General features: G+C 34.1%; 1 protein-coding gene across 4 annotated transcripts in view; it reads left to right on the top strand.

The window, feature by feature from the left end:
- Positions 1 to 12407, top strand: part of RPS6KA3 (ribosomal protein S6 kinase A3) — a 108322-nt gene that overhangs the window by 20433 nt on the left and 75482 nt on the right. Inside the window, exons 2-4 of one of the 4 annotated variants that reach the window (XM_059909858.1) lie at positions 1478 to 1572; positions 2561 to 2597; positions 8406 to 8462. In XM_059909858.1, coding sequence (XP_059765841.1) covers positions 8421 to 8462 — 42 coding nt within the window. In that variant the 5' untranslated portion in view covers positions 1478 to 1572; positions 2561 to 2597; positions 8406 to 8420. Of the gene's footprint in view, positions 1 to 1477; positions 1573 to 2496; positions 2598 to 8405; positions 8463 to 12407 lie in introns of all 4 variants that reach the window. The other 3 variants (XM_059909857.1, XM_059909859.1, XM_059909861.1) reach the window with 3 other exon arrangements.

Raw genomic sequence — 12407 nt, 5'->3', positions numbered from 1 at the left:
TCTTTTTCTTTATGCTTTTCTATTCTTATCTGTTTTTGCTTGGCTTTCTCTTTAAAGCAGTAAATACTGGTGTGGATTTTTTAAGCTTCTTAAAAATATAACCTAAGACTATTAAAATTTTTATTATCAAGCATTTCAAACACATACCAGAGTAGAGAGAATAGTATAATGAACCACCATATTTCCATAGCCCAGCCTCAAAGATTATCAACTCATGGCCAGTCTTGTTTCATCTGTACTCCCCATCACACACACTACTTTCTCTCTTCCCCTCCCTGGCTCCAGTGGATTATTTTGAAGCTACTCCTAGATACATCAATTCAGACATAAATATTTACATTTATATTTCTTAAAAGATAAAGACTTTTTAAAACATCGAACATACCATCATCACTTATAAAAACAATAATTCTGTAATAGTATCCAATATCCAGTAAGACACTTTGTTTTAATTAGATACTTTACATTTCTTACATTATTACTTTTGGAATTAGTTCTGTCATCTTATTTTAAGTATTTTATTCTTTTCCTTATGGTTTGTTTTTTTCTCTTCTGCCTTATGGATTCGTTTGTTTGAAGAGGTTATGAAATATTGAAGAAAGAATTATGGAGCTGGAAAGACTTGGCTTTGAATCTTGCTTCTGCCATTCACAAATTAACTTTGCTGAGCCTTGGTTTCCTCATCTGTAAAATAGGGGTAATTATACCTACCTCCGTGCTTAGGGTTGAATGTGATGCCTGCATAAAGTACTATTCACAGTCTTTGCCAGTTATTATATTCTCCACTGATTTGGACTGCAATAAATAAGTATAATTCTCGGTTGTCGTATGCTTTTTCAAAGCATTCCAAAATTTATATTTATTAGGTAGTTACTAAAAGTAGTGGTTTTAAAATATCTTTTTAGGAAAGACAGAGAATTTAGAATCTTAGTTTCTCCCTTCTTCCACTGCCTCTTTTACTTTGAGTCCACATTAATTTATCCTGAGGTTACAAATCTTACCTTTAACTTTCTAAAGGTTTATATTGTTTATATACTTATATCAGTTATTTATTCTTCGTTATTGACCCTTTCTCCTCTATTGGGGTTAATTATTTTATTCAGTTATTTCTAGATATTAAGTTGGTATCAACATACTTCACCAATTCTTTCCTACCTCAGTATTCTTGAGTTCTTATTTTGGTTCTCTTTCAATGGTCTAAGACATACCTTTGAACAGTTTATGAAAAAAGGTACTACCAGGATGGTGAAATTTTATAAGACTTTGGAGAACTAAGAAGAATTTCCTGTGATCTTTGTACATGAAAAAGTAGGACAAGGTATAAAATTCTTAGATCATAACTTTTCCCTTTTAACTCTCTGTAAGTCATTACTTCATTGTCTTCTGGCATTTTATTGTTGCAGAGGAGAAATCTGAGGTCAATCTGATTTTAGTTTCTTTGAAAATAACCTATTTTTTTCTGCTTGTATGCTTGTAGGATTATATCTTTATCCTTGAAATTTAAAAACATTTGCCAAGGACATGTCTTGGTGTTGATGATCTCTGTTGAACCTTCTCAGTCTCCAGTCTCAGGTATTTTTTTCCGGAACTGGAAAGTTTTCTTATACTTTTGATTGATTAAACTGCTGGGTTTTTTTCTTTAGGAGCATCTGTTATTCATAGATTATTTCTACGTCTGTCCTCCATCGTTTTTTAATCTTTTCTTTCATTTTTTTTTCATTTACTCAAGTTTGTCCTCCTTGGCATGGATTCTGTTTTCTGCAGTGTCAGTTCCAATACTTGCTATTCACAATGCAGATTTAATTTTGGCTACCGTGTTTTCGTTTCTTAATTCTTATCTCAACATACTCTTGTTTCATAAGCAGAATTCCCCTTAGGGGTACACTCCAAAAAAATGAGATGGATTCAGGCCTAAAAACGTATCTATTTTCTGAGGCCACAACCACAGGAAGCCATCAGAGAGGAAAAAAAAAAGCTTCTGAAAGTTTCCTCTAAAACTTAATAATGTAAATATAACCAGTGGTCATTCCTACCCTAGTCTAGAAAATAGAATAGTCTTGAGTACTAGCAGACCTTTAGTTGCTAGAGGAATAGCAAAGCACATGTAAGGGCACCTTAACTAGAAATAAATGGATTTTTCTAATTACATTGATTGTTTTTCTCTTTATAAAATAATATATAATAAATGCATATAATTTTGAAAATACAGTACAAAGAAGAAAATCCTATGACCCAGGTAACTACTGATAAGATTTTATATATGTTTTGCCAGTTACATGCACACATGTTGGGAGGGGGGTATGCAAAATTGGGATCATACTATTTAGTTTTGTATCCTTTTTAACTTAATATATTGCAATCATATTTTTGCATCATTAATTTTTCTTTGAGGCCCTGATTTTAACCATTGCATAGTATTCCTACATATGAATAGATGTATTATGATTTATTTAACCAGTCCCCTGTTGGTCATTTAGATTGTTTTCTATTTTTCAGTATAATGAGTATGATGAATATCACTGTACATAAGTCTTTATGCACATCTCTGATATTTCCTTAGGATAAATGAGGAGCTGATTCTTAATCCTGTCACATTGGTAAGGATTATATACATTCCTTATTAAGAATATAAAATGCTTGTTTCTTATTGTTTCAATGTGATTGCATAGAAGATTCTTTGGATTCTGAACAATTTGATGGTATCTTAACTGAAGTTTTAGAGAGGTTTCTCATGCCTCATCCTCAGCACCTTCACGGAAGTCCTATGGCATACACTTTGGACAGGAAAACCACTGCTGATATCAGGGAGTTCGGAAGGCAGATACACTTGTGGAAACTTGAGGACAGTAAAAAAAAAAAAAAAAAAAAAAAAAAAAAAAGGCATGATTCTTGCTCATATCTACAACCTGGGTCTCCAAATTAGTACACTAGGGCTCTGGCCCCATTCTTTTCCTCCTCCCCTCCTGTTACTTTAGGCTGTTCTCTGTGAGGAATTCTTTTCTCCCAGTGTTCGTATATACATTTCATTTCCAGGGAGTAGGATGTCAGTAGATGATATGTCCTACTAAGTTCAAGGTAGCATTTTTGAATCACAGATCATTTTTTTAGTCCTAGTGGACTTATACAAGACAATCTCCTGCTGGACTCAGTGCATTTTTTCAGAGGTATCAAACAGCCAAACAGCCTGGAAATGTGCGTGGTTGTAACATGCCATTACAGCAAAACAATCTGTTTAATAGGGTTGCTTAAAATAAAATTTTTTTTATTTAGAAAAATACTCTTATTTTTAACGTTGCAAAATTTTCCTTAAAATACTTTGGGATATTCTAGAAGTCCTGAAACCTTTGTTCAGAATTACTGACTTGAATTGTTTATCCCCTTAAGAGCAGGAAAATTATCTTAAGTGATAATTTTATACCACAACATTAGAAGTTAATGTTGAAAACAATACCTGCTGAAACTCAAGCTAACAGTCTCCTTTTTCTGATTTGTTCTGATGAGGCCCATATTGTACGTTATTCTAATTTTTGACTTTTACACATTTCAGACTACCAGAGTAAAGCTTGATTAGCATTTCCTAACCTTTTCTAGTATTTCACATAATATTTGCATATGTACAGTCTGCCAAGATCTGCGATTTTTTGGCTGGAAGGCATTATGGTGGGATGAGAGAGGATAAATACATTTGCCTCACGTTTAAACTATTCTTTTTCATTTGTACTCACTCTTTAGCCACATTGTATAAAAATATATCACACATATGAATGATCTCTTCCACCCTGCTTGGCAGGAAATTGGCTGTAGTAAGTGGTGAAACAGGTATCTCAACACTCTCTTGTACTTCTTTATTGCATTGCACTTTGGAAGCTAACTGTAGAAATGTAAATATTACACAATTGAGGCCAAAGAGGGGACAGGATGTAGCATTTACTGAGCATCTGCTGTCCCTTGGTGGGTCCTTTTAATTACAGCATCCCTGTGAATTAGATATTATATGCATCTTACAAATGAAGAAACTGAGGCTCAAAATGTTAAGTAACTTACCCAAGGTCAGGTAACTGCAGTAGTAAGTGACAGAACTGGGGTTTAAACGTGGTACTAGCCAGATTCAGACCACATGTTTTTTTCTATGTGTTTCTTAAAATTAGAGAAATAAATTTTCTTGTTTAATTGGTATTATTCCTTGAACTTTTGGAACTATAAGTATTACAATATTGAGTCAGACTGGTGGTCCATGTAACCTAATCTCTAGTGAAGTCGAGAGTCGTTTTTCAAAAGTGAAAATTCTTAGCTGCGTAGGTAACTTTATACTCATTTCTATTAGATAGCATTTGAATCCTTGTTTTGGCAAAGTGATAGAAAAGGTTTGTTGAAATAAAGGTGCTTTTTTGGGTCGGTTTTGGTAAAGCTTCACTGGTATGTAGGATAACATTAGCTTTTATATTTTCCTGCTTTAAAAATTAAATTGTTCAAAATTTTAAACCTTTGGTAAACTCAGAAAGGAAGTAGATGTTTTTGCAAAAAGTAGAGCATAAAATACCTTTAGATCATGTTTCACTTAACTTTTTTCTTAGATTGTTTTGTTAGTATATCGCTGTTAGTTAGCTGGGTGAAAAGTTCAGAAAAGAAAATACGTTGTACAATTTATGGATTACATGAAGCTGAAAATAGTGAAGTAGCTGATTGGCAGATTTGGAGTCTAATCTGTAGAGGTTGTAGCAATGAATCAGAACTGGAAAAAGATGAATCAAAAATTTAAAGTAAGGCTTTATTCATGAGACTAAGTACAGAATAGAGGATAGAGGGCTTAGTTGCAGTGTAAGTGAAGAAAACAAGAATGTAACAGACAGAAAACAGGAAAAACAAAATAGTATGACCGAGCAATGTGTTGTGGACATTCCAAAAATAATGCATATGTGAACTGCATTAATATAAGTTTATTATGTAGGACAAGGGAGGTGATGTGCCCTTTACTTTACTCTCCATTGGTCATATCAAGGTTGCAATGTTAATTGCACACAATTCTCTTTACTACCCTTTCAGATGAATTGGATGCATGCTCAGAAAAGAAAGTGGTCTCATCTTCTAAAAGGAGTGTTTGAAGGACCTCGAGTTATCTAGAAAAGAACAGACTTGGGGTAGTTTGTAGTCATAGCTGTAGATTTACTTCTGTGACTTTGTAGATAGAGTACAGGCAAGTTAGTCATCATGTATTAGTAATCCTCTTAAAGGGAATTTGCATTTGAAGAAAGTTACTGTATGAAGAAGAGCATTATCGAGCAGCCAGTGCTTTTTCTGAGATAGTATAGTAAGCTGCCTGGTGAGATACTTCTTTCTTGTCCCAATAGTGTTCAAATATAGGTGAGAATGGGATAGAAAGAACTTAAGCATATGATATGAGTATATTTGTATATTTGGAACAGAAAACTTTCAAGATCCCTTACCAATTCTAAACTTTTTTTGATTCTAAGATCAAAAGGTCTTTATGCAGTATTATTTTATCCTCATGAAGCTACCTTACCTTAATAATAGTAATTTGCGTTGGCACAACTTCTTACAGTTTATAATGTATTTTCTTAGGAGTTATCTCAGTTTTGAGCTTAACAACAACCCTTTGAGTAGACAGGGCAAATATCCCCATTTTGAACAGATCAAGTAATAGGTTAGGAGAAAGTCTGAATTGCCCCAACTCATAAAGCTTTTAAGTGGCAGACCTAGGACTCTACCCCTGGTCTACCAATTCTGATTTTAGTGCTGTTTCTACCACACCAAAAAGTAAGTTATAAGCTGCGATTCTTACTTTGCGTTGAAAATTACAAGGAGCAGATGATTCTCAAATTATATTCCCATGGAAAATATAAATGTAGCTCAAGTTAAACCAAGGGTTCTAAAAGCCAAATAATGGGGAGCCATTGAGTAGATCTGTGTCAATCGGAAGAGAACACTGTGTATAATTAATGAGAAAATCTACTTTGGTCTACTAGATTAATGATGATACCATTTACTAAGAGCAAGTGCAGGAGAAGTAGCAGATTGGTGGGCCACAGAGGGAGTGATTGAATTTTGGCTATAATTAAAACAGCTAACTTTGATTGTTTACTATGTGACAGGTCTTATGTCATTATCTCATTTAGTCTTCACAACTCTCTGAAGATAAGACTTTTCAATCTCCACTTTCCATATGAAGAAAGTAGAGCTTAGATAGTTTAAATAACTTGTTCAAGGCTTCATAATTAGTGTAAGAGCAGAAATTTGAATCTAGGTGTCTGACTCCAAAACCAATGATCTTAAGAGCTAGTTTAAGGTTTGTCTGGAATGTTTGGATAAAAATGATCAGTGTTCAGTTGAATAAATGGTTGTGGCTTTTAAGAGGAGGATGTATCCTGGAGTTATTTGAGTCCTTACCAAAGAAGTGGGCAATACATAGCCTCTGAAAGTGTCTTTGGAAAATAAAGATTTTATACCTGCCTCCCCCTTTTCTGCATCTTGGCACCATTTCTGTGCTTTGTAATATTGTGTGGGCATTCCCTAACCTAGGAACGTACTCTGAGTGTTTGAAAATGAAAGTTGCCCTTTTTAAGGGTCAGTAGACCTGTGAGCTCCTGTAAGATGGATCTTTAGGATAGGGGCATGTTTCATTAACCTTTCATCTCCAGCTTGGTGCCTAGAACGTAGCATGAATGAAATGAAATGGATGGATGAATGGTTGGGTGAATAAATAGAGATAGGGAGAGTAGAGAGAGGAGTTCAACTTCAGAGCAGCTGTCTCCTGTGCAGTGTGAGGTAATGGGTGGGCTACCTTTTATTTTCCAGTTGATAATTCTCCAAAGATGGTTAGCTTAGATCCTTGTACATTTGCTGAATTAACAAGTGGTCAGGGGCATTTACTCCTTTTCCCAGTGAGGGAACTAGAGAAGACATTACGTATACCTGACTTTTGGTTTTGTTTTGTTTTGTTTTTAATTACACAAATAATACGTATTCATCATAGACATTGTAGACACATTAGAAAATCCAAATAAGCAAAACAAACAATTTAAATTGTCTAAAATTCTACCACTCAGAGATAGCCACTGTTAACATTTTGGTGTATATCCTTCCAGAGTTTTTCCCATACAAATATATACATTAAAACATGTATATATTTATTTAAAATGGGATCATTACAATTCATATTGTTTTGTAAACTGCTTTTTTCACTTATTACATGTGACTGTCTTTCCATGTCAATAAATTTACATCTTTATCATCATTTTTAGTGACTGCATAGTATTCCATTATATGGATGTACCATGATATATTTAACTAGTTCTCTATTGTTAGGAATTTAGGTTTCCAATTTGGAGTTCTTTTTGGAAAAAGTTATGGTGAGCATTCTTATATGTACATCTTTGCACACTTGTCTTTTTTTTTTAAGTTGAAATGATGGGACATTTCAAAGTTTTATGTGTCTCTTTTTGTTTTTTAAATACAGACTTAGATTGCCTTCTTGAAGGGTTGTGCTGATTTACACTTTCTCCAGCAGTATATCAGGAGTGCTCTTTTCCCCATATCCGTATTAGCACTGGGTGTTATTTTTTCTGTAAATTGTTAGCAATTTGAAAGGCAAAGGTATCTTTTGGTTAAATGCATTTCTTTGATTAGTATTAAGGCTGAACTCTTTTTTTCCCTTATTGCTCATTTCTGTTGAGGTTCATTGTTTTTTCTTACAGGTTTGTAAAATGAAGTTCTTTATGTATTGAGGATACCAACCCTTTGTCATATGTTGCTTTTATTTTTTTGTAATCAATTTGTCTTTTATCTTTTTGATGTCCGGCAGAAGACGTTTTAAACTTTTATGGATTCAAATGTCATTTTTTTTTTCCTTTATGATTTCTGCCTCCTTACCTCATAAGTAGTACTCACCTATATTTTCTTCTAATACTTGTATAATTTTACTTTTTGACATTTAAACGTTTAATCCATCTGGAATCTCTTTGATGTAGAGACCTAGCTTAATTTTCCCCCAAATAATTAATCATTTGCCCTGATTATCAATGGAGTTGGAATTTAGAATGTGTTTTGACACAGAATGTATTGTAAACAATGTTTGGTGAGGTTTAAATAAGACCACTGTAGTGCATTTAACTATTAAACTCAAGGGCTTACCTGGAAAGGTAACCATCATTTATTATATCATTTCCATGGAAAAAATATTTTTATAGTTTTAAATAATCAATTTACACATTAATCTTTGAAGCACAACCTGTTGCAAATTGGCAACTGCATACTTAAATGGTGGTTCTGTACTTCATTAGAACCCTTTAGGGGTGAAAATATTCCTATACGGTTTTATCTGTCTTCATTTGACTTAAACTGATGTGAGATCTGTTTTGGTAACTTTCTACTTGCTATACTTTTCACAGAATGGACAGCAAATTATGGATGAACCTATGGGAGAGGAGGAGATTAATCCACAAACTGTAAGTAAAATATTGTATCATAAGGGATATAGATAAATCAGATACCATAAAATTTAAGTATTCTTATTTTTAAACTGAGCAAAGTAATGATTTTACAGTGTTAGAAACTTGTTGATGCTTTCACATTAATTTTACCAAAATACATTCTTGAATATGCCAGTGACATTTTAAAAAACTGTTTGATGAGACTGATTTTAAGAGAAAGACAAGACAAACTACTTTACATTGTTGAAGGTTTTTCATTTTAAAAAAGCAAACTAACCATAGATTTATTAGTGAAATAAATATAAAGGTCATTATTTTTTGGAGATATTTAACGTTGAAAATGATTGTTCACCGTTTCCTCATCTTGTGTTTTTGGTTCAGTCCTGAATCCCCAGCACCTAGACCAGTGCCTGGCACGTAATAGGCACTCATTAAATATTAAATAAATGAATTAATAAATTGTCTCCTCTTGCAAGAAAACCATTGTTAGCAGCTCAGTTACTATCATCATTTTGTTCTGTATATAAGACAATTATTATTGATATTTACAAAATATATATACTCTGCCACTTGCTTTTTTCACTTAATATGTCTTGAACATCTTTTTATGACAATACATGTAGATCTGCCTCATTTTAAATGGTTGCATAGTATTCTGTTTTGTGCATGTCCTGTACTTAATGTAATTTTCCCCTATTTATTTTTGTGAACTTGTGTTTCAGTAGGACATAGTCTTAGAAAAGGATGTGCTGGAACAAAGGATATGAACATTTAAATCTCAATAAGCATTGCCAGATTGCCATCCAAACCAAAAAGTTGTAAAAACTTCACTATATGTGAGTGTTTGTTTGACCATACCCTATTCAACACTAGATATTATCAGAAATTATTTTTAATTTGAGCCACACTAAATAAATCATACTTTCTCTTTTCAGTTTGCATCTCATGTGATTATTAGTGAAGTGTCCATGCATTATTGGCCTTTGTATTTGCCCAATTTTCTTTTGGGTTACTTAACTGTCTCATTATGGTCTGTATGATCTCTGTGTATATTCTGGATGTTAACTCCATGTCTATAATATATCTTGCAAATATTTTCCCCCTACTTTTTTTAACATTGATTATGTTGTCTTTCATTGTATGTGTACAGAAGTTTTCATTTTTAAATGGTCAGCTCTGGCTTCTGGGTTTCATGTTTTAGTTAGAAAATTCTTCCCTGAATCAAGTTTATAAAAATATCCTCTCACATTTTCATCTACCACTTTTATGGTTTTGTTTTTTGCATTTAGATTTGTGGTCTACTTGGAATTTTAGTACCTGTTATGATGCAGAAATATAACTTTTCTTTCCAAATGGATAGCCTGTTGTCCTAATCTCTACTTATTGAATAAATAAAACCCATTCATTCCCACTCATTTGAGATCCCTCTTTTACCAGATGTAAAATAGCCATATACTCCTAGTATTAGTTTCCTAGGACTGCCCTAACAAAATACCACAACTGGGTGGCTTAAATAACAGAAATTTATTCTCTCAGTTTGTAAGACTAGAAGTTTGAAATCAAGGTGTCGACAGATCCATGTTCTCTCTGAAAGTTCTGGGGGAGGATCCTTCCTTGCCTGTTCCAGCTTCTGTTGTCTGCTGGCAGTCCTTGGCATTCCTTGGCTTGTAGACACATCACTCCAATCTCTACCTCCATTGTCACATGGCATTCTCCCTGTGGGTCTGTGTCCAAATTTCCCTCTTCTTATAAGGACACCAGTCATTGGATTAGGGCCCACCTTATTCCAGTATGACTTCATCTTAACCTTATCACACCTGCAAAGACCCTATTTTCAAATAAGATCACATTCACGGGTACCGGGGATTAGAACTTGAACATACCTTTTTGGAGGACACAGTTCAACCCACAACATCCCTGAATGTTTTGACTTTACATACCTTTTCAATTACTGTACTTTTATTATATGTTTTTTATATGTGGCAAGACAAGCCTTCCTATCTTTTTTACCTTTCAAAGTTGTAGTCTTATACATCTACTAGATGAACTTTAGAATCAGTTTATCAAACACTCCCGAAAATTTTATTGAGACTTTTATCCAAATAGCATTAAATTTATAAATTAACATGAGGAAAATTATTTTAATAAATATTGGGTCTTCACTTCCAAGAACATTCATTTATTCTGATATTCTTTTATATCCTTTATCAAAATTTTATGGTTTCTTAATATGGTTTTGTACATTTCTTATTAAGATAATTCATAGACATTTAATAGTTTTTGTTCTATTGTAAGTGGGAATTCTTATCTGCTGTGTCTTCCATCCAGTTATTGCTAGTATGTAAAAAAAATTAGATGTTTCTATGTGCTTTTTAACATCAGTTATGGAAGAGAGTGAGATCATTGTACTCTTCTTCTCAAAACCCTTCATACGTTTTATGCTTCCTTTAAATAAAGCCCAAACTCTGCAATGTGACCTAACAAACCCTGCGTAATGAAACCTTTGCACACTTCCACCCTCTACTGAAAGTCCAATCACTCGTATGTTTCAGGTTCTCTTTTACTCCTGAGCCTTCATAGGTGATAGTCCCTCTCCCAGAATTCTTTTCCATTACCACTCCCCTCCAATGAAGTCCTGATCATCCTTTAGGTCCAAGTTTTGCTGTCACTTCAACTGAGGTGTCTTCCTGACACAGCTACCACTTTCATTTCCACCTTGAATTGAGTATTTTTCCTTTGTGCTGCCCTAGCAGCCTATGTGTACCCTACGTGACAACACCACACTAGATTCCATTGCTTATTTACTTGTCTGTATTTCCTACTAAACTGTGAGCTACATGAGGCAGTGACCATGTCTGACTTACTCCTTGTTTTACATCCATGTATCTGGCTCCCAGTACCCAGTAGGTATTCCATCAGTGCTTGTTAATTAAAGGAACATGTGAATTAAGTCTTGGCTAGCATGGGGCCTAGTGCCCGAGGCTGCCTTCAGATTTGGTCTAGATTTCTGCATCTCCCAAACCATTTGGGTCATTTTACTTCATTGGTCTATGGTATATATTTATTAGCATTTAAGCAAATGTAAAAACAATCAGTAAGTATTAATATTGATTTTTTTTGCCATCAGCCACCTTTTTTCTTTATGCAACAATTCCTTTGGAAGGAAAACCTCTAAATTTTTTATTCTCTGAAGTTGAAAATCAAATAATTTTCCATTGTGGTATTCTACATACATGGTTCATACTTTCCCTCTGAGTACTCACAGCATTAGCAACATTTACATCTGGAAGTGAACTGCATTCTAGAGGTAGGTTGAAAAGGTGCAGGACTAAGATACTACCAGCAATGTGGGTCAAGTTGTTGAGATCATTCCACATTATAGGAATTGAGTATAAGATAAAAACCTAATATTTAATATTTCTTTAATGGCATTAAATCCAAAAGATTGTCAAATATGTATTAGCCTTATACTTTTAAATTGTATTTGCCTCTAATGTACAGTTAAAAGTTTTTGTCAATTACTCATCATTTAAATAGTGAAAGTTGAGATGTCGCAGTAGTTATTTTATGCATAACAAATTACCCCAAGCTTAGTAGCTTAAAACAACATACATTTATTATCTCACAGGTTCTGTGGGCCAGGAATCTGGGCACGGCTTTCTTTGGTTCAGAGTCTCTCACAGACTACAGTCAAGGAGTTTGCCAGGGCTAGAGTCTCATCTGAACCTTGACTGGAGAAGGATCTGCTTCCAAGCTCACATGTTTGTTGGCCCAGATTCCTGACCCATAGAAACTGTGAGATGCTAACTGTATGTATGGAGGTCGTCGACTGGTAGGCTTTCTTGTAGGTTGATTGACCCCTTTTCTATGGGCTAGAATGCAGAGTGTGATGATTAGCCAGTTTTGGCCTCAACAAGACTATAGGGCAGATAGAGAATAACAAGAGAGAATAAACCTGGA

The sequence above is a fragment of the Balaenoptera ricei genome, chromosome X (assembly GCF_028023285.1).
Source record: "Balaenoptera ricei isolate mBalRic1 chromosome X, mBalRic1.hap2, whole genome shotgun sequence".
In the NCBI taxonomy this organism is placed as follows: Eukaryota; Metazoa; Chordata; class Mammalia; order Artiodactyla; family Balaenopteridae; genus Balaenoptera; species Balaenoptera ricei.
Note: the sequence above shows the minus strand (reverse complement) of the source record. Positions and strands in the feature narration are given on the sequence as shown.